Here is a 25,100-nt window from a genome sequence, read left to right as displayed (position 1 = left end):
TTCTTGAACGTAATCAAAGAACACGTGTGCCTTAAAGATACTCTGACATTCTGGAATCTTTGTTTCTGGTTTTCCTTCAGTAACTTTCAGAATGGTTTCTCTTTTGGGATCCAACTCAAAGGACTACTTAAGTGCCACCCTGCATAAAATTTGGTGGTTTGCCCTTCTTCACATTCACTTGGGAAGGTTTATAGATCAAGTAGAGGAAAGACACTGTTTCCATCCATGTGGTCTTACCCGTCTCCGTAAAGTGTTACAAAGACCAGTGCCTATTTTTGTCACTGGCTTTAAGATCAGGTCGCTATTTGTGAAATTTACAAAGTACAAATCTGAAAGTACTCAGTAAGTGGTATCAAATCAACCATTAAGATGAATTTTCTTATAGGATAAAAGTTTAAAATGAGTAAGGTAAGAATTTAAAAGAAACTATTTCCGCCATATAAAGCCTAATGAAAATTTTAAGTATGACTCATGATACAGCATTTCATTTCTTTATGTTCAGTTACCAAAATTGGTATCATTGCTTACATAGATACTGTACTAGGGTAATTTGGGGATTGAATAGAACAGATTTTGAGCTGGCAGGTGGACGATTATACTTGCAGGGCTCATGCTTCTCATACATACTAAGGCATTTATTTGAGCAAATGTATAATGTTGTAAAGAATCCTGGGGACCCTGGAGTTTATGATTTTGCATTTTACTCCCTGTCTTGTTTAGGCAAGCAACAGCTACAGCCCTGCTGCTCATCCTTCTTACCCTTTCTGATAACCCAAACCATTGAAATAATAGATACTGCCAACCTCTGAATAAAAAAGAAATGATCCCTTAGGGACCCAAGAAGAACCAAGCCTATTTTTATTTTTTTTATTCCCAGGAAGAATTTAGCACGTGGACCCTCCTTCCACATACAGCCCTTGTCATATTCCTGAGCAGTGGCCCTTAGGTGCTATGTGGGCTGTTTGGAGAGAGCTCAGTGCTTTCATTGCCTTCATCACCATCAACCCTATAACGTTCCTATCCTAATCTGTCTGCTGCCAGTTGTATCCTCCCTCCCTCTAACTTCTGCTGAGAGTTGACAGTGAGCATTGAAGGACATACTCATAATTTTGTAGCATCTTGCTCTTTATTCCAAAAGAATTCATTGAAACAAAATTGTATGACTCAGAACAAAATAAAAAACTGCTGTTATTGAGGAGATAAAGTCTAAGATTGAAAGAAACTGGAATTGAAGAAACATGCAAAAAAAGGAGAGAAAAATATTTTACAATATTGACATTTCTACATTGGCAATATACAATTTTAATAGTCTTCTTTTCTTTTGCCAAATTATTGGCAGGAAATATGAATGACTAAATTTTTCATTAACACAAAACTTCTCTTTTCACACTGAGAGTTATTAAAATACCATCCCTTTTGGTACAGTATTTTATTTACAAATTAGAACTTTGCTTGATGTTGTTCTCAAGTATAAAAAATACATATATATCAGTTTACTTCCAAGTTGGAGGTGAGAAATAGTGCCCAATGAAAGGAATTTAGAATAATCCCAGTTGGAAGTTGAACAGTCATTTTGCTTTATAAGAAAAGTTCTGCAAAATTTATCATACAGTTTCCTTTGCTATAAATCCAAGGTTTAGTTCCTTTTTACTTTTCATTTAAAGACTTGGAATGTATCATCGTTTGAGTTTCTGTCATTTCACGTGAGTTTTCTTCAGGGGCCGACTTCACGGCACTGGAAATTGATACACTGACTTGGCGTTTCAGCATCTTCATGACCTTTCTCTTGTACCCTTTGCATGCAAAGAAATATATAAAAGGGTCCATGCAGCAATTGAAGTTCATCAGGCACACTGTAAAGTGCAGAGAGATCTGGAATGAATGTCTTTGGCTACATTCCAGGAGATCAGGAAAACGAAGCTTCTTAATCATGTGTTGAATAATTGCAACATGGTAAGGTGTGAAACAGACAACAAACACAACAATTATAAAAATAATGGTGTTGAGAGCCTTTTTGTTTACACCGGATTTCTCAGTTAGTGGGTTTTGTTTGGCAGTTTTAAAGAGTTTGCAGCAGATTTGAGAGTAGCAGACAAGAATGATTACGAGCGGAAGTACATATCCTATGAAACATGCACCAAGCAGAATCCAGGGAAGGGATTCTGTTTCTTCAAAGTTTGGATATTCCATGCACGTAATCCTTTCATTCTCCTGCTTAGACATGGGTTTTATGAGTAGCGGGAGTGTTTGAGCAAATACTAGAATCCAGACAAATATGCAAATGCATTTTGCGTGTTCGATTCTTTTCATCTTGTTGTACCGCAGCGGGTGCACCACCGCAAAGAACCGGTCAATACTTAGGCAGGTCATGAAGTTCACGCCCGCATAGGTGTTGATGTAAAACACGACAGCAGTTATCCTACACAAGGCCTCGCCGATTCTCCAGTCAAAGCCCAGCGCGTAGTAGGCTATCCGTGTAGGCAGAGCAGTAGTAAAAAGTATGTCTGAAATCACCAAGTTGGTTGAATATAGAGTGGTGGAGTTGATTTTTTTCCTGTTTTGAATAATGACAGTCAAGGCTAACAAGTTTCCCACGAGCCCAATTATGAAGACGATGCTGTAATGCAGAGGCATGAGTATCCTGGCTGTGTCATGGTGTGCGTAGAGATCACACTCGCTTTCCTGAGGAGCTGGAGAATGTGTTGTGAAATTGTCCATGTTTATATCCGTCAGCAGTGTCCAGGGTCTCTAGAAAAAACCAAGAAGGGTACATCTAATTAAAAACATATTTAACTAAAAACAAAATAAACTGCCTTCTATATAGCTCTAACTTTTAACTTCTCAGTATTTATATAATTTTTAAAAATCTATGATATATAAAATATGGTTACATACTCTATAGTAACAGCTTTACTCTCATAATTTGGTGATTTTGGCAAAGCTCTGGCAAAGGAAATAGAACCATTTAAATAGGGCAAATGTATTTTTGTGAAAAGAGGGGATGCACTAACTTTTAGGCAGAAATTTCCCCTTCCTTTTTCTGAATCATTGTCTGGTTAAGAATAAAATCATGTAAAGCACCCCACATTTCAGACAGGCATGAAACTTTGCTTCAAAATTGAATATTAGTTGGACTTTTTTTTTTTTTTTTTTTGCCAAATGCATATCACTGCCAGGAAATGAAATCAGTCACACATTTATGTAGTGAAATATGAACTTACCACAGTGATCTGATTTGTGTTAACTGAAAAATTATGAGAAACAAGCTAAGGTCTTTGTTAGGAACTGAAAGTTATGGTTGTTGTTTTTTTTTTTTTAAAAAAAAGAAGATGATGAAGATGACCACAGCAACCACGACAGAAAAAGAAGAAAAAGAAATGACAAGATAAAGAAAAAACTTAAGTGCTTCAAGGAGAGAATTTTAAATTAATTTTAAATGATGTCAATCCACAGATACCCCGTTGATGCGTGCAGTATACATTCCTGCATTTACACACAGTAGGAAGCATTACATGTGTGGTGTTTTGTGTTCTGCTTTGTTTACTTAACATGTTCATGGATCAGCGTAATCCATATATATGGCACGTGCAGATCTTATGGAGACGTCTGATAGATTCCCATAGTCTTCCAGTGTGTTACTGTGTAATTTGCTTACCTACTCCCTTGATGAGTATTTGGATTATTTCTTAACTCTTTTCTTGTTTCAAATACTGACTAAGGTAAAATTCCAGTTCTGAGTTGAAAGGTGGAAAATGCCTACAGTAAAACTCCGTATATGAGGCTGAATTCTGATAAAACTAAGGAAGAGCAGAGCTATAAGTTCTATGAAGGTATTTTTAGAAGAAAATACACCGATAGGTGTATCTCTACGCACAAATCTCATCTGAAAGTCATCAAAATTAAGGGAAAATTTAAATATATCTAGTGCCGGTAGTACTGCATATTAAAGGGAAGAATTGTATCCCTACCCTTATCAAAACGCTGAGTACAAGTCCGCCTCTCTGACCTCTGTATTAAGTGAGCTGAATCTCTGCTAACTTAGCTCTAACAATGGTAAAACAATGATACTGACAGACCATGGGGGTTCTTAAAGGATTGCACTAATGGTAAAAGTGTGCATTACCTTCAGTGTTGACAGGTTAGTCATGAAAATATGGAAATACAGCCTAAAGCAAAAGGGGACAAAAAAGGAAGTGTAGGACCTTTTTATTCATCAAGGGAAGACAGGAGAGGAGACTATGGGAAAAAGCACAAGATGAGGGTGGTAGGTAGAAAAGACGAAATAAGAGGGTAGGAAATGTCACAACAAATTTAAACACATTAAACTCACCTATTGAAAGACAGAGACTGTCAGTTTGGGTGTTTTAAAATCCAGCTGTAGACTGCTTAGAAGAGAGACAACTCAAAAGTGATTCAGAAAGCTTGAAAATAAAGGTCTGGGAAAACACGTACCAGGCAAGTCCCAACCAGTGGAAAGCTAGAGTGGCAATACTTGCATGAGAAAAAGAGAATTCAAGGCACAATCAGTAGGGGTAGGGAAGGCCACTTGACGCAAGTTAAAAATAGTTCACCAAGGACGTAAAAATAATCATGAAGTATGCGGGTGACAGCAAAATTTGAAAGAATTTAAAGAAGAAATTGGTAAATCCACAGCTGTAATGAGAGATTTTAACACACTCTGATTTACCCAACATGGCTAAAAAGCTAACAGGATTTGTGCTAAAGGCACATGAACATTATTTGCACATATGACCAAGTACTCAGCCATTAGAGGTGTCTCAGATATCTCAGAAAATCACTAGCTAGCAGCTCATAGTCCTTATGAGTGCAGTGCGACTGAAGTAGACACCAGCAATCAAAAGATAAAGGATAAATCTGGAGTCCAAAAATATACATTTCTAAGAAACTCATGGGCACAGAAATCACAATGCAGATTCAGAAGTGCTTAGAAAGCTAATTGACAAAAGTACTACAGAACTGTGGGATGCAGCTGAAGAGCTAATCCAAGATTGAAGCAAAGCTTTGAACATTTATTTTCTAGAAAACTGTAAATAGCCACATTAAAAATTCAGCTCAAGAAGCTAGAAAAGAACTGCCCAAAGAAGTAGACAAAAGTAATAAAAATAATTGCAGGTATTAATGAAATAGGAAATAAAACAAGAAAACAATAAATATGGGCTTTATATTTGTGTGGGGATAAAAATGAAGTAATTCTTGAAAGGGAAATTGTGGGAATTGCAATTATGGAATAAGAGTAGAAAAAACTTTATCCAGTTAGTTGGGAAAGGTTTCACGTGAGAAGGAACTTTTCAGGAACTGAGACTGGACACGGGAGTGGTAAAAATTCCAGGCACGGGTTGTAGCTTAGGAACAGGCATCAAGAGCTTCCTTTATTTTTCTAATTTCTGTGAAAAAATGTTTTTTCTGAAAACCTCAACATGTATATTTTATTTTGAGGAGTCTTTCAAAGCAGGTTCCTGTGAAATGCCTTTAAAGTACGTGGGGGTGGGGAATACACTGGAGTCTTCTCATCCTCCATATGAATAGTAATTATTGTAGAGATTAGGAAAGTTGCACTAATGTCTGAAGCAGAGAAGAAAGTGCCATTGCCTGCTAGTTACAGATGCATTTCCAGCTCCTTCACTGAGTGAAACATAGCGACCGGTAGAGCCAGAAATGGCGGTGGTTTCAGGATATTTTAAAGTTAAGGAAAAGATGTTTAACACAGTGTTAATTTTGAAAGTGAAAATTTGCAACCAAATCAAACGCCCACTACAAGGGTATTGGTTAAGTATTTGAGGGTACAGCCATTGAGGGTAAGTATTTTGAGGGTAGTGGGGGACTGTGTGGCCACGGAAGATGGCGGCGTAGACGCCTGTTTCCTGACGGGGAATGGTGGTTAGTCAGGAAAGCGGGTACATAGCAGACCACTTTTGGGGAAAGAAAAGCAACTACACACACACACACACACACACACACACACACACAAAAACACACTTGCATGGATGTATACGCCACAACAGAATTTCATACAGGTAATTTTTGAGTTTTCATTCATATATTCTAAATTTTTAACACTGAACGTGAATTGACCATGAAGTAAGTAAATAGGTAAATAATTTTTTTTTTAATCTGAACAAATCTTTTTTGAAATTCAGTTCTTCCTACAAAAGCCATGTCACCTGACGTCCTTGTCAGAGCCGGCCTTTCAGTGCCCCCCATTCAGATCCAGGCTGAATAGGTTTTTGCTGGCGCCATCCTTCAGTCATGGCTCGAAGAACCTCCCAGCAGCCCCGCACCCAGCACCGCCGTCACCTACCTACTTGCCACCCGAGGAAGCCACTGTCAGAGAAGGCAGAGATCACGCTGGACCCTTCTCTCGGCCAGCCTGGCTTCAAGCCTGCTACTCTGTCCAGTCCTCAGCAGGGCAGCTGCTTCCTCCCGCCTTTCAAAAACTGAGTCTGCGGTTCCCAAGTGGCTGAGGCTCTAGGCCATCCTCACCTGGACACAGATGGCCCGGGCACACGTGGCCGAGCTGTTCCGGAGCAGGGGAGCCTTCCTCCCAGGGGACAGCAGGGCTCCCACTGCAGGAGAGGTGCCTGCCCAGGTGAGAGGCCGGACCCGCAGACGCTGTGTCACGGAGCCCCCGAGGGAAGACTGGCCAGAGGCCTGTGACTGCCTGCCCCCATCCCCCATCAGTCAGAGCACTTGCACAACGTGGACATTTCAATGGGCTGACTCAGGTGATGTGAGGGAAAGGATAATCTAGGCTGCTCTGAAATATTTAGTAACCTCTGGGGGGCTGATTCTACCAGTCAGCAGCACCAGTATATTCCTTGCTTAACCTGTGTTATTAATGCTATGGTTTTAGTCAATTTTATCTTTTCCAAATTGAGAGAAAAATCCTTTCACATACTTGACTGTTATATCAACCAATCTCAATTTTTTTTATCATCTTCCCTCAGAGGCAGTCTTTTATACCTTTCTTTAATCATTTTAGGATTCAGGATTACTTTCCTGAACCGTGGCCTAACTCTATTCTTTCATTCAGCAAAAGTTGTTTTTAGTGTCTCCTCCAAGTGATAGATCCTGGAAATACAGAAATGATACTTTTTAAAATCCGAGGACCTAAAACTGAAGGATGGGTGTTGGGAGTGTGCTGCTATCTGAAGGAGGCGTTGCCTCAATATGCTTTCCTCTTTCTCCTCCCGCACACCTGGGTTCTGCTGCTCTTTGCATTGCGGTGTGCTCCTTAATCAACTTTTGGATTGCAGATTCCTCATTTAATTGTTTATAATCCTTCCTCTCTTAGTCATAAGTAAGTCCTTCTTTTCTTTCCTATTTATTTATTTTAGAGTATATTTTAAATATTTTTCATTTTCATAATTACTGGACAGCAGCGTCTGACATGTTACTTAGGATAGAGTGACCCTTGAAAGTGCTATGGCTCGTCATGTGATCGCCTGCAGAAGAGCACAAAGAAGGGTTTGTTCTACATCTTTTTTCTTTCGAATACTGTATCAATTATAATTTCCTCAGAATGCTTCCAAGTGACAAGATGTGCAATGTCCCTGTCCTGCCCTTAGTGCCTCACACCTGAGAGACGAGGATGAGGGCTGCAGCCTCTGCCCACGGGCACAGGTAGTCCTGGGCCGCGCCAGGTGCAGGTCCTTATTCACATTCCTCCTGGGAGCACCGCCTCCTGAAAGTCAGCGACCTGGTGGCCATCCACACCGCTTCTCTTACCACTCTTGTTAATAAGCAGAGGAGGCTGTCTCAGTTTTGTCTCTGTAACGATGCCTGTTGATCCTTTGAAATGTCACTGTTATCCTAACATATGTAAAACAGCAAGTTCTTCCACAGCAAAATATCCTCCAAAGCATTTTCACTTAGGTTTCTGGACGTGGCCCTGTGTGTGGATTTCTCTAGAATTGATTTCATTACTAATAGAGTAGCTATTGTTTCTTAAGACACTATCATCTCATTTTTGCATAACCGGACATGTTGACGTGAACTGTCAAGTTATTTCTAGCCACAGAAAGGAAAAAACAAAAGGCCCCCTCAAAACTCACTTATTCGCATTTAAGAAAATTTTCTAGTAGCTAATGTATTTTGTACTCTGGACGTATTTACCCTGGATACCAACTTGGAGGCGTTTCTGATTTTTCACAGGATACTTTTATATACCCAGTTTACTTGCTTGGATCATTTTTTTCTTAGCTTTTATTTGTGGCAGAAACAGAATAAAAGCTTTATTATATTCAAAGATTTGGTAAGTGCTAGAATACCAGCTTTTAGTGTTAGGATTCCTGAAATGTCACCTTTACCCCTGATATTTTTTCACTTAATAATCATCAACTCTTTAAATGAAAAAGAATTAAACTTTTGGTAATTTTGTTTAAATTCAGGCTTTAGCAATGAATCAAATGGGTCAAATCATGCTGAAATATAGGAGGTGACCTCTCTGTAAGGTGAAGGCTGCTCAGGTCGGTGTTTGCACATTGAGAGGATCTGACTCAAAGTGCCCACAGTGGCACATCCCAAAGAGGAAGTCCCAGGAGCACGCTCTCAAAAACAACCCGAAGAGCCACAGAGTGGACGTGCAGACACACGTTACGTTTGTCTGCTGTTAAAGGATGAGTGTTGTCTGACCCACCTCTTTGTCCAATTTCTGTTGATACACTGTCCCCTGGTTATTTTGTTGAGGAAAGGTAAGATTCAGGGAAATTTCTGCAGTGGGGAAAAATGAAGTCACTGGGAAAGGAGAGGGCGGAGGAAGGCTCGGGGCTCAGTGGAATAAGAAGGACTCATCTCCTGAGGAAGTGGACAAGCCCAGATGGGTCAGGACGGCAGGCTGAGGGTGTTCAGTGCCACTGAGGACAGACTGCTCTGTGGAAGAAAGAATCATTGCTTCTTCCTCCAGTTACCTAGTTGTATAAGTATTTGTCAGTTGAAAAAGCCTCCTTGTTCTTGAAGCTGAGCAGACAGGGACATCTGAGTTTGGTCTAGTGTCACACACACTAGGGCCCAGCACTCAATCAGTGCTGTTTCTCACCTGCATTTAAGTTGCCTAAACAGTGGCCACTGGAACCGTGTGTGTCCCACTGGCCTGCAAAATAGGCAGGTGCGAAGCATTCCTTCCTGATTGTGGGAAGAACCCCGAGGCACAGGCGGGCTGTGGCCAGCACAGGCCCAGCCTCTCATCCCTTCACTGACAAAGTCAGATGTCCACTCCAGTCCACTGCTGTCCCAGTCAGCACACACCCGGGTGACCTGGTGAAAGGAATCTTTCTGCACTATCAGGTGTTTTTTTGTTCCCCAACCAGCTCTGAGTCCTAAATGCATAGCTATGTCTGAGATTGATTTTGTGGGGAGGATATATAGAGAACATTGTCCAGAAAGGTGACAGCTGCCTACACTTTCTCAGATGGACCCTCACACGTACTGGTGTTTATGTTCAGAGTCGGCTTGTCTGTGGTCAGTCTGTCTGGGGGCACCTGTCTCCCCTGCTTCCTGGGGAGCTCGCTTGCTCACTCTGGCTTGTGGAAGTGTGACCCCGTTGCTGACCCTGTGACCTAGTCTGGTCCTGACCACCTCTCTGTGGGTCTGCACAGGGTCACTTACAGGATGGTGCACAGAGAGCTTCCTCAAGACAGGAGGAAAAACCACGTTGGCCAGTCTGCTCTGCCCTCTCTGTGCCTCTGTGGGGTCCTGAACCCAGGGGGCACTCAATGGAGACACATCAGCTTCTGTAAACTTGTACATTGGAATTGATAGGAAAGTGAAAGGTCCCTGACATTTGAGTTATTTGGTTAAACACCCACACGCACATTTGGGGGTTTTACATAGTCCAGCTACTTTTCTTTCACTTTTCCCTGATTATTTATTTATTCCTCATGTGGCTTTTGGCAGCTTTAATGCTGACTAGGATGATGTGAAAGTTATCAGAGAGGAAGACAAAGGAGGTGGTAGCACTAAGGACTTGAAATATAGGACTTGGAAAACTATATAGGAACTGAAAGAAAAAGGAATCCCACCGGAATACTCGTGTCAGTGCAGACACTGTGTCTCCAGGTGGCATGAGCTGACCTCTGTGTGGACTACTACTGCATGATCTGTAGAGACTCTTGATAATGAAGATCTGAGTCAGTATAATCTTCATCCTCTGAGTCCAAAGTGTTTCTCGAAATAGTGTGTACCTTTTCTCCTTAAAGTTCAAGGGAGTTTCAGGTTTTGGTTTTTGTCTCTATTATTTCATAGAAATCAGCCAGAAACATTAAATATCCTTATTGTATGGATAAACTGAATTCTGGAGAGTTGAGGGCACTTGCTCAAGGTCCTCCCTCAGGACAGGTGCCGAGCCAGGGATCACGAAGGCATCCAGGACTCCGTGTCCTCCCTTCCCCCTGCTGCCTGCTGTCAGTTAGCAATTCCTGGGCCTTCAGGCCCAGGCCCTCGGCCTCTCCTTTGCTCCGTGCACCTCTGTGTGCCCATCAGCCTGTGTGTGCTGCTCCCACTCCCCTGCTGCTCTCAGGCCACCTCCACCATTGCTCCTCCCTGGAGCTGCTGCCCCAGCTCTCACGACACCTGTCCAGCGGTGCCCGTTGACCCCGGGCAGACCACATGCTCTCTGCTGTGATGCACAGTTTCCATCATGACTTGGCTCCATGTCCCTCCTGAGCTGGCTCTCTGGCCATCCTCCTGCTCGCGACTCCCTGGCTCCGGCCCCTGGATCTGGGCGGCTTGCAGTCTGTTGATGTCCCGCCTTCTCTCACAGCTCTCTTCCTTTCTCACCTCTTCCCTCCCTGGCGCCCCCTTTCCCCTGTCCTGTATCCTCTGCTCCTACTTTCCTTCAAGGTTTCCTTCAGAATAAGGTGCTCCTGGAAGCTCCCCTGATTTTACCCTCTACTGCTCCCTCAACAGCGCCTCCCCTGCCCCACAGAAGGGCCGGGTAGGGTGTCCTAGCCCCACCGGGCACATGCTCTGTAACAGCACTTATAGTGTCGATTTTTTTCCATTTCCCACTGGCCTGTGGATCCTGTGAGTGGGGACTGTGCTGTAATTCTCTGCCTCTCCAGCTGGCCTGTGACTGGTGCTCAGTAAATACAGTTAAGGAATAGCAGAATCCCAGCTTTCTTGGTCCTCAGAGGTTCTTTATTAGATTATAGGAAGCATTTGATTAACAATAGTAACCAGGATTATTAAGCACAGACTGTGTTCCAGGCACTGCCCTGGGTGTTCTGCATACGTTCACTCACTGAACCTCACAGAACTTTTCACAAATCCATTTCCAGTGGTGATACTGAGGCGTACAGCTCTTAGGAGACTTCCCCAAAGACACAGCCGTGTCAGGATTCAGTCCAGGCAGTTTGGCTCCAGAAATCACATTCAGGGTGATAAGTTTTATTAGCTCCTATTAATTATTAATTAGCTCCTATTTCCAACATGATCTGATGTTATTGGTAAAAAAACATAAAAGGAAGACAGCTCATATACCAGTGTGAACTAGAGAGACTAGGAGAGCTGGGGAAACGGGAAGAGGGAGCGAAGGAGGAAAATAAGTTGATATACATAAGGAATTCTATTCATTTATTAGTAGCATGTTTTAAAGTAAGCTTTATAAATGAATTTAGATTTTACCATTTTTAATAGTATTTCTATAAAACAACTTAGCCTGAAATTTCCATTGAAAGAAGATGGTAAATACCTAGGATAGCGTTTATGCTATTAATTTACTTTTATACTGTTATTTAAGTATTTGGAGGTATTTAACAAAATGTTTTTATTCTTCTCTTCAGGCTTTCAAGACACCACAAGGGTCTTTGTTACCTCTATAGTTTTCAGAGGATTTTTACATGGGTTATTTCGTCTTACATTGAAGCCCTGAATTTCACTAACTTCTTGGAAAGCCAGGAAACTATATGGACTGGAGGGTTCTACACATCCTCAGCACATACACACTTAGGGCCTTTTAACAACTCCAGAAGGCCCTTAACTGTAGCAGAGAGAAAGCTGTCACTAGGCAACTCCTTCACTGAGTGGTGAACTCTTTTTTAAGATGTAAACTTTTTAAGGATGATGGCTTATATTACACAACATTTTATCCTATAGAGTGTTTCAGAACCAAGCAGCAATAGATATTGAATAAATGCCTATGAAATGCATGAATGAATGAAAGTCATATAGTGACCCGAGTTAATATTTATTCCATTAAATGACTGGTCATGTTACTGAAAAGCTCCCAGAAGAGGGTTGAAAGTAATTTATAAAAGGAATTCCCACCACCGCCCCCACATGACAGGTGAGCGTCGAGTGAGGCTGCTTTGTGGAACAGTGTTATGTCCAAAAAGTACAATTAACCCCCGAGAGAAAACATGCCCCGAAGCACTGGTGAATGCAAGGTCCAGACAGGAAACACAGTTAGTTGTATAGTCATCCATAGACTCAGTCTTTATGTAAAATATTCCGTAAGGGTCTGCAAATAAGTTCAAGAAAATAATTCCCACAGAAGTGATAGGGCTAGGAAAGTTTGCCTATTGGATTCATCCTGTGGTGGTTTAAAAGGCAAAGGGAAGAGAGCATAGTGACAGCAGGCAGTTCTCTCACACTTAATATGCGAGCCAGTGTTACAAGCACCAGACAGTGTCATTACTCCCCATTTCACAGACCAAGCAGCTGAAGTCCAAGAAGTTACTTGTCCAAGGTCACACAGCTGGTAAATGATGGAGTCCAGGTTCAAACCTGCCTCCAGAGCCTGCGCTCTGAACCATGACACTATATTGTGCTTAGAGTGAGACCTCCCCCTGCCCCACAAAACCCCCCAAAACACCCTCCTTTAGAGGAAGTCTCTGCACAGCTTGTATTTTACCAAGAGTTTCTGTTACCTCCATCCCCAACCTGGACATAAATATTAGCAGCCCACTGCATATAATTAATTGTTCTGCGATATTTTTTAAGCACAAAGAAGTTCTAGAAAAAAAATGTAGAAATGTCTTTAGCCTTACTGATCATCAAATAAATGTAAAGCAAGTAACAGAAATGTTCTTTTTCACTTACTAGATTAATAGATTATATTTAGAATTAAAATACTCATGTTGGCTGAGAAGCAGTGAAGCCGAGACTGTCACTGTTGGGAGGGTAAATTGGTACAGTGTTTTTGTAAGCTGAAAAATATAAGTTTATATCTAAAGATTCTTCTTAAAAATGTATACCCTTTGCCCTAGTAGTTCTACTACTGGGATTCTATCCTGAGAAGTAATAGAAAGTATAAAAGTATAGAAGTAAAAGAAGTGTAGCAAAGATTTTTATGTAGATAGATGCATGACCAAATAGTAAAATATACTCTTTTAAATTGGTTGAATAATTCATTGTAAATACAATACATATAAGTGCAGGAATACTCTATTTTAAAATAATTTTGTTCCTTTGTAAAGTATCCTGAAATACTGGCATTATTTGATAATTAATACTCGATACAATTTTTGGTAATTGTGAGTTTGCACAGAAGTACAAAGCAAGCCCTCTTTTTGACAAAAATATTCTGGCATGATCCATTGCTTTCACCTAGCTTAAAATCAGCTTATTAGAACTGCCGGTTGCCAGATAGTCTTAGCTATATTCATGATATAATTTTTGTTAGAAATGTTTACAGCTTTTACCTTAAACCTTAATTAAGCTTTAAAAATTTTTCTTAACTCAAAAGACTTTGTTGAAAAGCAAAATTTCTGGTACTTACCTCTCTGTGCCTTGTTGGGGCCTCTGTGTTAGCAGTCAGTATTCACCCAAACTGAAGTAGGTTAACTTTGGCATGTTGTTTTAAGAGAGATTATGCAGACATCCTTTTATGGTGGTGGCTTTTTTCTGACACCCTGTGACTGAGCATAGTAATGATCAGTGAGCCTCATGTGCGTATGCATTTTTTTTTAATGGGAAGTGAAATTTTTCTGTTAGTGATTTTTTTTTAAAAAGTTACCAAAAGCCCCTTGGAATTTATGAATTGTTGATATCTGTGGAACTTTATAAATTTTTCTATAAATGTTTAAGTATTAAGAGACTGAAGCAATAAACCTTAACCAGGAAAAAAAGAGAATCATAGTTACTAATGATTTTGTATTCATATTACGTGTAAAGTATGAGTTTTAAAATATTTTAAGGAAAAAGTGTCAATTTTGACAGTTCTGTCTGCCTGGAAACTTGGTGCAGGGACTAGTTTACTCATTCTGTTATCTTATCAACAGCTTATGAGAAAGAAACAAAAGTTTCTGTGGTGAGTGGAAGAAAGATGCTCTTTTGCATGTGTGCAATGATTACTCGGTGTTTTCAGGCAGGAGACCAACTGACTGACCAGTGACAACGTGAACACACGTATGACAAGGGAAGAGCTGAAGAGGGCATCTTACAGCTAAAATTGCCTCTTGTGCACAGGATGAAGGAGACCTTCACTGTTCACCTTAGAGTTCTAGTTGACTCAGTTTAAACCAGCAATGTCACATGGCTATCAAAATGCAGTTGATTTGCAGGCTCAACTAATGGAAATACAGTACTCAGAACAAGAAAGATGATCCGGCCATTCTTCTCAGTGAGCTCAAAGGGCTGCGTTTTATGAAGGCACGGGTGGCCTAGAGCATGCCCAGGGGCCTGAGGGGTCTGGATCCCAGGTCTTAGGAGAAATGATCGAATAGACTGAGCACGTCTGGGCTCAGCGGGGACGTGATCATTATCCTCACACGTTTGAAAGCTCTCACAGAAAAGGGTTTAGGTTGCATGTGTCAGTCTTCCTGAGAGTAGAAGGCCAGCCAATAGGAGGAGGTTACGGGAGACAGCTTTCAAATCAAAACATGAAAGTAGTTTCTACAGGTTGGGATCATTAAAAAATGGCATAGGTGGTCTCTTGTTGAGGTGCTTGCATTAACTAGGTGACTATTTTGAGGGATGATGTAGAGAGAATTGAATCATCTGGCAGGAAGTTGTAACTCTGGACCCCAGTGGCCCTTCCACTCCAGGATTCTGTCAGAATGACTGAGGACCTTGGGCCTCTCAGTGGTATTATTCCATCTAGAAGCTTATTAGGTTCTTTAGCTCTAAAGTGCCAAAGATCTGAAGAGAAACCTTGTCAAACAGAAGAGCATCAACTCACCTGAATTCTTTGGTCCTCCACTCCACTGCGTGTAAAATAAAGGAATTGAACTAAATGGTCACCAAGATAATTCCTAGTACAAAAATCCCATGAGGGGGAAATACGGAGATTTTATGATTTGGTGGATCAGTATGATAAAATCTTCTAGAACCAGTTTCTTTAAAACTTGGATTAAAGAAGACAGTGTTGAGAAGTTTTTCAGTTTGTTAAAAAGCCATCCTGTTGGCTTTTGGTTTTTAATTTCTGAAATAGTTTTTATTATGTAAAACACTATTATATCATGAACTTGCTTAGGTGAAATAAATGTTCTAGCAAACTGGATCTCCTTTTTTTTTGTTTGTTTTGTATTAGAGTAGCCAGGTGTGTGAGGAGGAGGTGATGGGGTAATTGCCCTGGGGGTGCTTTTGGCTTTTAGCGTGAGATAATTTCATCAGCTCATAAATCTCATTTTTATTGCTGTTGAAAGCTACCAGGATTTCTTTAGTTGTACTATAAAAGCAGAGTTGATGTCCTTTTCTGTAGTAGTGGTAAGGTGGACATTTGTGACCTGAACTGTTTCTATTATTCGCTCTGTCAAGTACGGTTGTGAAGTATATAATAGATACTCAATAAATATTAGTGACATTTGTTGAACGAATGAATGAATTCTTGATAACCTGTATTCCTCTTTTCTGTACTTCAGTCCTATATGCTTAAACCAGAAGGGCTACCAGAAGTTAGCTATTCGGAAAACGAAAAGGTCAAACTGAGTTACTGTTGACAATATAAAGAGCAGATGTTGTCATCAAATAAGGAAAAGAGAAAAACTGGTCAGTGACTAATAACACTCAATGTGTATAGAAATAGCAGTGGAAAATTTCTACAAAACAACCTGTGTAACCATGGTCTGAAATGTGTGCTTTTATATTATGGGTGTATGTGGTTTAGTATTTAGTCACCATTTAAAACTACACAGTGGTTAATAACTTCTAAGGAATTTTGAAACTTCTTCTATTGGTATATTAGACATGAATTGTGGTCATTAAAATTCCTATCAATATTTTCTTAGTTTACATTGAAAGTGTAACCTCAAGCAAGAACTCCGCTTCAGATTTTTTTTTTTTATTGTAGCATCAATCTTTACACTTTATTCATTGAGCAGCTACCTCATGCAGTTCCAGAGGGTGGTGCTGGAGCAGCAAACAAGCTGACCCGAGTCCTGCCCTTGTTGAGCTTCTGTTCTCATCATGGAGACAGTGATAAATTGGTCCTGCAGTGAATAAGGAGGTTATGGATGCTGTGGGGACAGGAAATAGAGAATGCGGGGTGGGGGTGGGGCTGTGAGGTAGGCAGGGGCTGCCATTTGGAATGGGGGTGGTCAGGGAGGGCTTCTTGGAGAAGGTGCCATTTGAATGAAGACCTGAAGGGTGTAAGGGAGCGGGTGATGCACTTGTCAGTGGGAGGTTGGGCAGGAGAGGGGGAAGCAGATGCACGTGCGCTGGAGCACCACGTGCCTGGTCCTGCTAGTGAGACACGCCCTGATCCAGCATGACTGGAGCAGTGAGAGAGTAGGGGAGCCTACAAAGTAGAAGACTAGATTGGGGTTGGGGGACGCAGGGCCTCAGAAGTCTTTGTCATAACTTTGGCTTTTACTCTAGGGTGGGGAGTCACTGGAGGATTTTAAGCCCAGGAGTGATTAACTGGTACTTTTTGATGAAAAGGGTGCACAGTACTACATCAACTGTGTTTGGGTTTAGATAAGTTTAATTGAAAAAAACACAAGATTTTTTGTGTAGTATTTAGAATGATATTTTAAATAAGTCTGTTCATTAAAATCACTGTTAATTTTTTTTAATCCAAATATCAAGGGTTGATTATATGTAAGGGTCTGCATTAAGCAATAGGGGGATGCAATGCTAAGTAGAACATGGTGCTTTCTCTTAAAATTAATAATCTAATGGGAGACTTTAAAAAAAACCCTATGTAGTTATTAGTTCAAACGTGGATCATATATTTGTTTAGGAATAAGGATTATTTCACGGCCCCAAATTCAGTGAGCTCTTATGCTGTGCCAGGCGCTGTGTCTGATGCTGGGAGAGCCAGGAGGATGCACCTCCTTCCCTGCCGTGGGATGTACTCAGTCTAGGAGGAGGGCTGGATGAGTGAAGCATCCCAGACCAGTCTTCCACATTGTTTGCAGACCTCTGCTGCCCTGTCCCTGTCGTCTTCTTACAAGACTGTGAGAGGCTGCGTCTTACCCGCCTCCGTTTCTGCAACCCTGACCCAGCTCCTGGCATTTAGGTGTTCAGTGGGGGTGGGAGGGATTCCCTGTTCTAGTATTTTCTACATTCTTACAGGTGCCTGTTGATGCTGCTGCCATTGGTCACATTTTCAGTGTGTGTTTGCTTTTGTTTTGTTTTTAATGGAAATGAGAAGACAGTGAGTGATTTTTTTTAATAACACGATCTTTATCAAAGATGGGAAAATTGAAAATGCACAGGAGGCCAGGAGGGTCCTGCGTTTCCCCCAAAATGGTAATGAGAACATTTCTCTGTGGAAGTGAAGAATATTTTTTGCTTTTTTCTTGTGGTAAAGAAATAGTTCTTTGTACAATGCCACTCATCCAAAAAAAGAAAAAAAGGAAAATAGAAGACTAATTAAGCCAAGTGTTTAATGAATAATGGGTGTGAGTGTGTGTCCAAACCACACTGCTCATTCGCGTTGCCTGCCTGGCCCTTGGAAGAATGGGAGTTTGCAGTCCTGGAGCTAGTTTCTTGAGGTCAGGGGCTGCTTCTCACGTAGAGATGTAGATGGAGCTCCTTGCACCCGGCCTACTACCTCACACACAGTGCCAGGCGGCGCAGCGGTTCTCTGAAACGGTGAAACTGAGGTAGCTTTGAGCAGAGGAGAGCAGCTAACCCCCAGGAGGGTTGGAGAAATTGCTGAAGAGGAGAAGAGTTGAGCTCGGTCTTACACTGTAAGTCTAAGTTTCCTAAGCACAAACGTGGACCGGACATTTATGTTGAAAGAATAGCCTGTGTCCATGAATAGTCAAAAGAGCCTAATGCGCCCAGGGAGCATCTGGGGGTGGGGGGAACGGGAGGGGCCAGATTAGAGGAAGGGAGAGGAGGACGGTTGTGGGAAACCACACTGGTAAGGAAGAATTGCAGGACTTTGCTGTTTCATGCTGATGTTTGAATTTCCTCTTTGGATACTGGGAGCCTGGAAGGAAGGGTTTTCAACAAGGGTGTCACATGCTCAGAGTTGTGTTTGGGGAAGAGAATGCTGTTGGCAGTGTTAACACCGGGTGGATTAGAGCGAAATAAGACTTGAAGTAGAAAGACACCTGTGACTTTTGAATATGTCAGGTTGAAGGTATCAAATTGAGTTTCATAACTAAGGTGAGGGGACAGGCAGGCAGTTGGGGGACTCACTTCATTTTCTGAGTTGAAGTCCTATAAGGGCTTACGGTTACTCAAGGAGAGACTGGAGCAAGAAGAAAAGACAGAGTATAATAGAACCCTGGAGAGGGTAGAAGAAAAGTGGTCGGAAAAATCATGGGGAAACCAGCAAGAAAGAGAGTTTAAGACAAAAGAAGGGATGAATTTGAGGAAGGAAGGGCAGAAGTGGTGAGCAGAGTCAAGTGCTCTAGTGATACATAAGTGGACAGAGTCTGAGATGAAGACTGGATTTGACTGTGATGAATTACAATGTTTGTTGCTTTTGGTTTGCCTAACCTCTTTCATCAGATTGCAAGCCACTCGTGAGCAGAAAACATAGCATCAACTTTAAATTTTGTCACAATGCCTGGCATTTGGTTATTAGATGCTGAACCAGATGCTGAACTACTTCTTGCAGTATTTTTAGGAGAGTCAACAAGGATTAGATAACTAGAGTTCTCATAAATGTTACACATACGCACAAGTTATTTTGAACATGATGTATGTAAGAAAAACCGACTTGTATATGTAAGAAAAACCGACTTGTGTATCTAAGACCATGCTTTTAGACTGAAATAAAATGATCAGCAGTGTTACTTGAAATGTACATTTGTCGTTGGTACTTTAAATTGAGTATTATACCATAGTGATTTTTTTTTATTTGTTTGCATAGCCTGGCGCCTGTGTTTGCTCTGTTTGTACCATTTTACTGCTCCATCCCGAGAGTCCAAGTGGCACGTATCCTGGGCCCGTTGTCCATCACAAACAAGACACTGATTTATATATTGGGACTACAGGTACAGTATGCATTTTTATGTTCACGTTTCTTTAACCAGATCTTTTTTTTTTTTTTTTTGGTCTTTTTCTCATTTGATCTCCTTGAAAACAATGTTTTTTTCCCCATAAGTTTGGCTTCATGATCTATATCAAATGTTCAAAGGAAGTGTTACAGAACAAGCACATCAAGGTATATAAGGTACTAGAATACTTTCATACCCTTTAGAAATCTGATAAGAGCTTTCACTGTAATTTGTATCAGTGGAAAATATTTTAATTTCGTTGTACAGTTGCATATAAGGACTTTTTAAAAATCGTAATATGAACTGGAAACAAATGAGAACAGTTAAAAGGTGGAAAGTGAAAAACCACTATCAACATTAATTTATTGAATACAGTGCCTCTGAGCTCCGAAGGCTTTGCCAGCTTTCTAACTCCTGCGTTGGCGAGCTTGACGGCACTGCCGCCATTCTCCACGTGGTTCGATACAAAGACCACTAGAGGACTTACTGTTCAACTTAAATTGGAAAAGGTTATCTTTACCAATATTCAGTGAAGGCTGATCACTCTCTCCTGAGTTCCTGGCCCAGGAATAGAAGATACGTAGGATTTTCAGTTTTATACCTGTAATACTTGTCACTTTTCTTTCACTCTCACACCTTTTGATGTCAGCTTTTATTCTGCTGTTTCCTGTGGTACCATGTGTAGCTTGGCCTTTTGATCCACGGTTAATACTCATAACATTCCTTATCCCACACATATCAAACCGGATACCCGTGTCACTGAAATGCCCTCCTCTCTCCCCTTTTAACCTTTAGCATTTCCTCTAACTTCTCTAGTCTGCTGACAGGCGCTGCCACTGGCTCTTCTGGGTGGGTGTTTCCTTACCTCTCTCACAGCCGTTTCTCATGAAATGTGCTTATTCCTCGTCTCTCAACCTGCATATCCTCACGCTCTCCCTTAGCCTCCCTAACACTCACGTAGAACCTAATAGCCCATTTCTGCATTTTATTCTTACTGCTAGGATTTGCTGTGGCATGTTTAATTTTTTTTTAAGACCTTACAACAGAAGGCAGAATGCAATGGTAGAAGAGTACCCTGGACCCTGGCAGGAGACCCAGGTTCTAGTTCTGATGTGATACTCACTAGCTTGAGACTGGGGTCAAGTTATGGAAGCCTCAGAGCCTCATGTTGACCCTGTAGTTCTTTCCAGCTCTAAAGCTCATAGCATCTTTAGGGTGAAAGACATTGTTTTATTAATTATAGAGTAGGAATTCAGTAGAGCGTTGTGGAAAGTCTTGGGAGCCAAGTGGACCTTGGTTTAAGTACTTGCTCTGGCAGTTATTTTCTTTCTCTGTCACTTTTCCTGAGCCCCCATTTTCCCATCTGTAATGTGGGAACAACAGTATCTATCTTACAGTTTCATTTGAAAGATTAGAGATTATAGTGTTGGGTTTTTAGGGTAATCTGAACAGGTAAAATAAGAACTAAGTCAGTTGGTTTCTATTATTAATTAATAATTTATGTTTCTAGAGCTGCCACCATCAGTTGTTCTGAGATTGTGAGTGTTTTTGTTTTGTTTTGTTTTGTTTTTTTGGTGAGGTAGAAGTTAGTATTGGAAAGTAGAAGTGGAGATGCTTCTGGCTTCTCGATAAAATCTAACATCCTTCGCATGAATGGCCTCCAGGGTTTCTTCCTGCCTTTCCAGCATCAGCTCCCACCCCTCCCCACCTTGAAGTGAGTGAGAAGATTCTATTCCTGAATTTTCTGTTCTCACCCTCTACTCCTCCCCTCTATGCCTCTGTCTCTTCAACAACTTGAAACCAGGGACACTTGATGGATGGTTGGATGGATGAATGAATGAGTGAATGAATAACTCTAATCAGTGTCAGAAGAACACAAATGTTTGTTAGGGGTCATTTCAGTATCAAATGGCTCAAGAGCCAGTCACGTGGTGCCCTGTGCTGGGGGGCCGTGGAGGATAACATGAAGGGTGGGATGTGGCACCTGCCCTCAAGGAGCCCAGCAGCGAGAAAAAACATACAGTCAGGATGTGAGCAGATACAACTGGGACCAGAGTGCAATAGGACGAGGGGCTTAAGAGTCCAAATGAAATAATTTTTTTATTGACAAAATTAATGATATTCTTTTCTTACTTGTGTATGAGACATGGTAGCAGAGAGAGATCCTGAGCTGTGGGGCCAGACCCCTGGGGAATGCTCCCAGCTCCCCCACCCACCAGCTCTTTGGCTTTGAGCAAATTATATAAGCTCTCAGTTTTCTCACGGGTGAAATAGAGTTAGTACTAGAGCTTACCTCCTGGGGTGATGAGGACGATTCAGTAAGGTTAATATCTGATCCCTGTGTGGTACACAGTAAGTGCTTGAAAGTGTTAGCTCCTTTTTTTGTTCTTTATATTTTTGGAAGACAATCACGGAAAAATATTTTTCCACATAATTCTCATCCTTGTTACTGTTAGAGTCATTCACACTGAACAAGCTTCCATGCTGGATCAGCGGATTAAATTTTAGATCAGCGGATTAAACTTGCAGCCAGTACTCGTTTCTACATAAGCTAACGTGAGAGCACAGCTTGTCAGGCTCCTTTTTACCTGCGCTTTGTCAGCTTTTACCTTTGCATCTGTCTTCTTTCTTTGAACCTTTTTTTTTTCCGATGTATCTTCGATAAATGTGCAGAACTTTGAGGTTTTCGTCAAGCACAATGTCAGCAGTGAACCTGCTTCTTTCTCTATAAGCAGAGATGCTTAAACTCCCCATCTAAAGATCTAAATATGAGCAGACACTAGGCTACAAATCTTTTCTTTCTTGCAGGAAAACTTTGAGATGTCTTAGGATTTTATAATTTTTTTTTTCACCCTGAGCACAACGCTCAGATGTAAATGATTTGGAAGACAAAGGGAGAGATTTTGTGAGACCCAATAATAACTACTTTTGCCATTAATTGACTTTGCTAGTTTTTAGTTTGCTCTTCCTGGGCTGAACTGGAATGAGAATAAGCAACAGTTAAGCAGAGCAGCATTGAATGTGGACCTGTGTGCTGGCAGGAGTCTTCCAGCTAAAACTAGAGTAGCAATCATGGGGAATTAAAATGAGAGCATTATGTAAACTAATATTATATGTCATTAGCTAACACCAAGCATTGCACGGTGACTACGTATTTTGTATGTTGTTATTTCTGATCATTTCCCTATACATTATATTTTACTTTGTTTAAACCAATTAATGTCCATTTGTAAATAAGAATATGCTTGAATATCACTTAATTTTCCTTGGACAGGAGTGGGCTGGGTTCAACCAGTCTGTTTTAGGCTATAGAAAGGCTGAGGAAGATCTTCGTTAAAAAACAAAAAAAGAAAAATTAATATATTATTTTCTATTAAATAACAATGTATATTAATTTTCTGTTTGTGTATATTAAGATATATATGATTAAGACTTAACATAAATGGATATGACTACAGTTATGTAAAAATAAGTATGCTGTGACTGGCAGTTGAATTTCATTTTTAGTTGCCTTTTTTTTCTTTTATAGCTTTTCACCTCTGGTTCCTACATCTGGATTGTAGCCATAAGTGGACTTGTAAGTGTGATTCCCCCCTTCCTCCAATTCCCCCTCTTTTCTGAAGAAAATTCAGGAAAATGTCATGTTTAGATTATGGGTCATATTCAGCTGCCTTCAAATGTCAGATTCTGTGTCAGTGCTACTTCCTTAGTGATGAAGAAGCCAGTTACATGGATGATTGAGATGAAAGAGGCTACTTTGTCTCAGTTTTCAAGGTAACTTTGTTGGAAGTTTTAGCTGAGTTTGTCATTGTTACTTTAAATTTACATTAGTAGTCCTACTATGAGTAGGACAAAAGTGACAAAAAGAAAATGAAGTTGGATTTACTAAAAATAGAGATATTCTGCTTGTTTTGGAAAGAGGCATTGTCATGCAAGGGGAAAAATAAGGTTAAGTGGAAAGTCAGGTGGATTGGAACTGACAGAAGACTCATCAGGGTGCAGGCCGGAGAAGGCGCCAGAATGCCTGCATTTTACACCCCCCCACCCCCGTCCCCATTACTGCTATGTAGGATTTTATTTTATTTTAATAAACGTCTGTCTTAAACTCTTGTTTATGAGGTATCAGAAAAGAGTCTAAAGCATGAAATTGAGCTTTATTTTTCATCCACTTAAATTTGAACTTCCAAATTGACATAAAAATAAGTTTATAACTAGGGTATATGGAATGTAGATTTAATTTCTTTCTCAGAGAGACTAAGAAAATTACTAGGTTCATAGTAAAATGTATAACATCAAAGGGAAGGGATTTGGAAATACGTATGCATTCCACTGCAGACATCTTAAGTAAGTTATCACTATCTGTTCTTATTTCCTGGGTGAATGGTATTTTGGGCCACTGGGTCATTACTTTAAAGCCTGCTCCCTTCTCTCCTTCCTTTACGCTGTCTATATTTTTCCTTGTCTGTGTTTGTGCTTTTCATACAAAACTTAATCCTTCACTCCCCACAACTTCCAGCCAAAATTCTGGGGATTGAAGTCACTTTGTTTCCCCCTCCCTAAACATTTTTCTCAGGTACTCAGATACCTGATTGGCTTCAGGACCACAGAGCTGACCTCTGTTGTGAGGCCTTCAAGCCATGTGAACCACCTGGTGTTCTTAAGACTTGTAGTGACTTAAGGGTGGCCTCGGGTCATACCAGTCCTGTTGGGCGCAATTGCCAGGCTCTCCCCAGTCTAATCTTGTCCCCACTTGAACTGCCAGCATGATTGACAGCTGCTTAACTAGCCTGTAAACAATAAATATAGTTCTTTACTTTTGTAATGAGAGCAGCATGCGAACTTACTGTTTCATTCATGATGCATTCTGTTTCTCTTAACAGTAATAATCTTGAAACCCTTTTTTGGATCTTTTCCTAAAGGATTCGAAAATATGAAAAGGACCTAATTGTATTACATTTCGTTGTGTTAGTTTACTATTGATTGATTTGCTCTCAGAATTTGAACCCTTCTTTAATAACTCATTATGTGACTCATTTGCTTTAAGACATCCCGTTTTCTTTTTTTATTGTGATTTCAAACTCCTGGTTTTAAACTGAGCTCTTGCTGTCACCTCAGAAAGTTTCGTTTTGTGACATTTAATGCTCTAGAGTTGGAGATTGCATTTTCCCTCTCTTTCTAGTCTTTTAAAAACCTAAAGTATGTATTGTGGTCAGTCTTTTCTAGTACATGTGCTTAACAGGTGGTAAGGTGCTTGAATTAATTTTTTAAAGGAGTCAGAAGTTTAACAGATTTTTAGCATTTAAATTCCTAATTTCAGAAAAGTGAATAGAATTCTTCAGTATTTGGACTATACTTCCCAGATGTATTTAGCATTTAAATAATCCCACTATTAATAAACACCTCTAAGCCAATTGAATTTTCACTTTTTATAGTAACTAATCCAACCAGTATTATTGATCTCCTACCGTGTACACAAATCTGATAAATCTTCATATCAGCCCCATTCTTTATTTTACTCCACCGCGATTAGGTGATATCGTGCTTATGCAAAATGATTAATGTCAGCGATCGTTATACCAGTTTTACTGCATGCTGTACCGCAGATGTTAGTGCTTATTTTGAATTTAAAGAATATTTTGTTTCTGACTTTTTCCAGAAAACCACATTTTTATTATGAAATATTTAATATAATATGGTATACTTTAGATAAGGATAATTTATAAAGGGAGATATAAAAGTATTTGT

The 25,100-nt window shown here is 40.5% G+C and overlaps 2 protein-coding genes across 4 annotated transcripts in view; one reads left to right on the top strand and one right to left on the bottom strand.

The window, feature by feature from the left end:
* UBAC2 (UBA domain containing 2) overlaps positions 1–25,100 on the top strand; it is a 146,844-nt gene that overhangs the window by 68,973 nt on the left and 52,771 nt on the right. The window contains exons 5-6 of one of the 2 annotated variants that reach the window (XM_010980244.3): positions 19,229–19,352; positions 22,885–22,932. In XM_010980244.3, coding sequence (XP_010978546.1) covers positions 19,229–19,352; positions 22,885–22,932 — 172 coding nt within the window. The remainder of the gene's footprint in view (positions 1–19,228; positions 19,353–22,884; positions 22,933–25,100) is intronic. The other variant, XM_010980245.3, reaches the window with a different exon arrangement.
* Positions 1,108–13,990, bottom strand: LOC105089225 (G-protein coupled receptor 183). 2 transcript variants are annotated; one of them, XM_010980242.3, is made up of 2 exons: positions 13,736–13,990; positions 1,108–2,748 (listed from the first exon to the last, which is right to left on the bottom strand). In XM_010980242.3, exon 2 carries the CDS (start codon positions 2,716–2,718, stop codon positions 1,648–1,650), a length of 1,071 nt encoding a protein of 356 aa, XP_010978544.1. In that variant the 5' UTR covers positions 2,719–2,748; positions 13,736–13,990; the 3' UTR covers positions 1,108–1,647. The 2 variants fall into 2 exon arrangements, with proteins under 2 accessions (XP_010978544.1, XP_064349070.1); XM_064493000.1 differs by lacking the exon at positions 13,736–13,990 and adding an exon at positions 4,331–4,983.

Source organism: Camelus dromedarius, chromosome 13 (genome assembly GCF_036321535.1).
Source record: "Camelus dromedarius isolate mCamDro1 chromosome 13, mCamDro1.pat, whole genome shotgun sequence".
Taxonomy (NCBI): Eukaryota; Metazoa; Chordata; class Mammalia; order Artiodactyla; family Camelidae; genus Camelus; species Camelus dromedarius.
Note: the sequence above shows the minus strand (reverse complement) of the source record. Positions and strands in the feature narration are given on the sequence as shown.

Bases quoted from the DNA above. Each gene is read 5' to 3' on its own strand.
- LOC105089225 (XM_010980242.3), bottom strand. From the start codon at position 2,718: ATGGACAATTTCACAACACATTCTCCAGCTCCTCAGGAAAGCGAGTGT.